We start from the raw sequence: 3,514 nt of genomic DNA, 5'->3' as shown, positions 1-3,514 counted from the left end.
AGGAGACAGTGAGGAGGAGACGGTGAGGAGAGACAGTGAGGAGGAGACAGTGAGGAGGAGACAGTGAGGAGAGACAGTGAGGAGAGACAGTGAGGAGAGACAGTGAGGAGGAGACAGTGAGGAGAGACAGTGAGGAGGAGACAGTGAGAGACAGTGAGGAGAGACAGTGAGGAGGAGGAGGGACAGTTAGGAGAGACAGTGAGGAGAGAGTGAGGAGAGACAGTGAGGAGGAGACAGTGAGGAGAGACAGTGAGGAGAGACAGTGAGGAGGAGGAGGAGGGACAGTGAGGAGAGACAGTGAGGAGGGACAGTGAGGAGAGACAGTGAGGAGAGACAGTGAGGAGGAGGAGGAGAGACAGTGAGGAGGAGGAGGAGGAGGGACAGTGAGGAGAGACAGTTGAGAGATAGTGAGGAGAGACAGTTGAGAGACAGTGAGGAGAGACAGTGAAGAGGGACTAATAAACGACTAATAAGCTAAATGATGACACTTTTGAGGTGATGTAGGATGTAACACACATATGAATGATTTATTGGCCTGTTTGATACAAAATGAATCATCCTCGGTGCGTTTATTCATCAAGAGCAATAATAATAATAATATACAATTGATTTATATCGCGCTTTTTTAAATAATCAAAGCCGGTTTACAGGGTGAACCCAAAATCATTTGTATTTTTAATATTTAATAAGATATAAGTCAAACGATAAAAAAGGAAGCAGGGGAGGGCAGGGAAGGAGGTGATGTGGTGAAAGCGATCTTAAGGAGGTGGGTGTGCATCGATCCCAATCCTACTACATCCCATGATAAAGAACCGTTCTGAGAACACACAGGATTCCAAGCTGGCATGACCGGCCTGCGTGTAGCGCACGCACACACGGCACAATCCCCCTCGCCGACGGCCAGCGTCCTGTGAGTGAGTCTCTCTCATTGCATCCCACGATATTCCCCGCAGGCCATCTACAAGATGGTGGGCACGGTGATCATGATGAAGATGAACGAGGACGGCCTGACGCCGGAGCAGCGAGTGGACCGCATCTTCTCCAAGATGGACAAGAACAACGACGACCAGATCTCTTTGGACGAGTTTAAGGAGGCGGCCAAGAGCGACCCCTCCATCGTTCTGCTCCTGCAGTGCGACATGCAGAAGTGAGCGCTCCCCCCCACCACCCCCCCCGCCACCCCCCCCGCCACACACCCCCGCCCAGCCCCCATCAAAACGCCCCCGTCCACCGTGTCCAGTCTGTTTCCTCTCGCACGCACACACACAAACACACACACACACACATACACACACACACACACACACACACACACACACACACACACACATACAAGCACACAAACAAGCACTCACACGTACGCACTCACACTCACACTCTCTTTCACTTTCACTCTCACTCTCACTCTCTCCGGACAGCAGCAGCAGCAGCTCACGATTTGATGTTAGATTCTCTGCCATTTCCACAGGAAAATAACGAACAAAAACGACAAAAAAAAATAATGCTTGGACTATTTTTTCAATGGACTCGCTTCTTGTGGTCGTATGCATGAGAATGTAAAAGGCTGAATCATCTCTCTTATAGCTCAACGATATCATACGTTTCTATATCAGACACACCAAAAAAACAAACATGTGAGTTGTGCACTGTAACCCGTCCCGCCCCCCCCCCCCCCCCCCCCCCGCCCCCCCCCCCCGCCCCCCCCCCCCCCCCCGCCCTCCCCTCCCACACACACAAACACACACACACACACACACACACACACACACACACACACACACACACACACACACACACACACACACACACCTATACATCCCCCCCTTCACCTCGTAGCTTGTAAATCAGTGGAGCACTGCATTTATGAATTATGTCCCCCGACGTATATCTAGGACACCTCCATCACACACCCCCCCCCCCCCCCCCCCCCAACGCACCGCCCCCCCCAACGCTCCGCCTTCAAACCAGCCGGTGGTCACTGCTGAAGCTAATGTATGCTTTATATAAATAGTACCAAGACAATAACTCCTATGATAATTGTAACTGTCTACTGTTCAGACCTCGGACGGGAGGATCACAACACACACACACACACACACACGCACACACACACATACACACACACACGCACACACACATACATACACACACACACACACACACAAACACACACACACACATTGGGGAGTGTCAGTTCTTTGCATGCAGTTATTATGTGTCAGAAAAATATTGATAATATATATATATATATATATGAATATATATAATCTCTTACCTTTTGCATCCTTAGGTGGGTATAAAAACGAGTGTCCCTACAGAATTTGTTTAGTATTGTTGCATGGGATGTACAGTGTGTGGTAAATAAGTACATTACGTCACCTGATACCGGACGATGGTCCCCTTCTCACCCCATCGCACACGCACCTGTGCCTCTTGAGTTGTTGCTTTTCTCTTCATGGTTTGTGTTTTACTTTGAAGGACAACGGAGGAGTCACATTGTGTGTGTGGTTCCCACCCCTTGGCTTGGATTCAGTTATGATTTGCGTCGGTGACTAAGCGATAAACCGCGGCGTCCATGTTGTGGTCGACGCCGTCCGCCGTCGAACAGCGACGAGAGACAAAATGGCGTCTAACATCATTAGACACATTACCCATTACCCACAATAACAGCCTGAACGTAGTTGGACTATCTCCCCTCTCCCCCACCACCGCCGCAGCCACCGTCACATGATTTCAACTCTAGTAACTTTACAGAGGACATATCAATATGTTTACAGAAATAAAATATACAAAAAGAGCACTACAAAAACGATTTACAATCTTTAGGGCTTTGAACCTCGAAGCTACGCGAGCACGTTCTCCGCAAGGGGGGGAGAGGCGACGAAAGTTCAAAGCCTGTTTCAAAGTATGTTTACTAGACACACTGCATTCCGATACCTATAGTTATAATATTAATAAGAATAAAAAAATAACTTTATAACGAGATTAACTTTTTATTGATTGTCTCATTTTATAATCCGTTAGGTCTTTTCAGAGATTATCAGTGGTGCAGACTCTTGGAGGAAGGAGGACTTTCCCTACTTTAAACATGGCCGCCGTGGCGACGTAGGCTACTGCTAACGTTAGCTGCGCTAGCTCTCCTCATTTCAACACTTTCAACAGCCCCCCCCCCCCCCCCCATTCCGATTGTAGGCTATGCAAGCAAGGACTGGGTGTCTAGCTAGGCGTTCGATATACGGTAATGGGATATGCAGAATGATTTACGGTAGAAAATATTTTATTGAGACCAACACCCCCTCAAATCCCCCCATGGGTACCGTCTCTATAATTGATCCAGTCCAATCCCACCGCCATGTCAACACCTTCTCGTCTGGTCGATGTTTATATGACAAATCCAACCACAAAGTGAGTGTGTTTCTGTTCTGTTATTTTCTACATGTGGCATGTGTTGCACCAAATGACTTCTGTAGTGACTGAAACTAAATAAAACTTCAATGGGCTTTTTCAAAAGACA

The 3,514-nt window shown here is 48.1% G+C and overlaps 1 protein-coding gene across 1 annotated transcript in view; it reads left to right on the top strand.

Annotated features, from left to right (window-relative positions):
* The window catches only part of vsnl1b (visinin-like 1b), an 8,665-nt gene extending 5,151 nt beyond the window's left edge, over nucleotides 1–3,514 (top strand). Inside the window, exon 4 of the mRNA XM_060051697.1 lies at nucleotides 954–3,514. Within this exon, the coding sequence (XP_059907680.1) occupies nucleotides 954–1,151 (198 nt within the window). The 3' untranslated portion in view covers nucleotides 1,152–3,514. The remainder of the gene's footprint in view (nucleotides 1–953) is intronic.

This window comes from Gadus macrocephalus, chromosome 5 (genome assembly GCF_031168955.1).
Source record: "Gadus macrocephalus chromosome 5, ASM3116895v1".
NCBI classification, from domain to species: Eukaryota; Metazoa; Chordata; class Actinopteri; order Gadiformes; family Gadidae; genus Gadus; species Gadus macrocephalus.
Note: the sequence above shows the minus strand (reverse complement) of the source record. Positions and strands in the feature narration are given on the sequence as shown.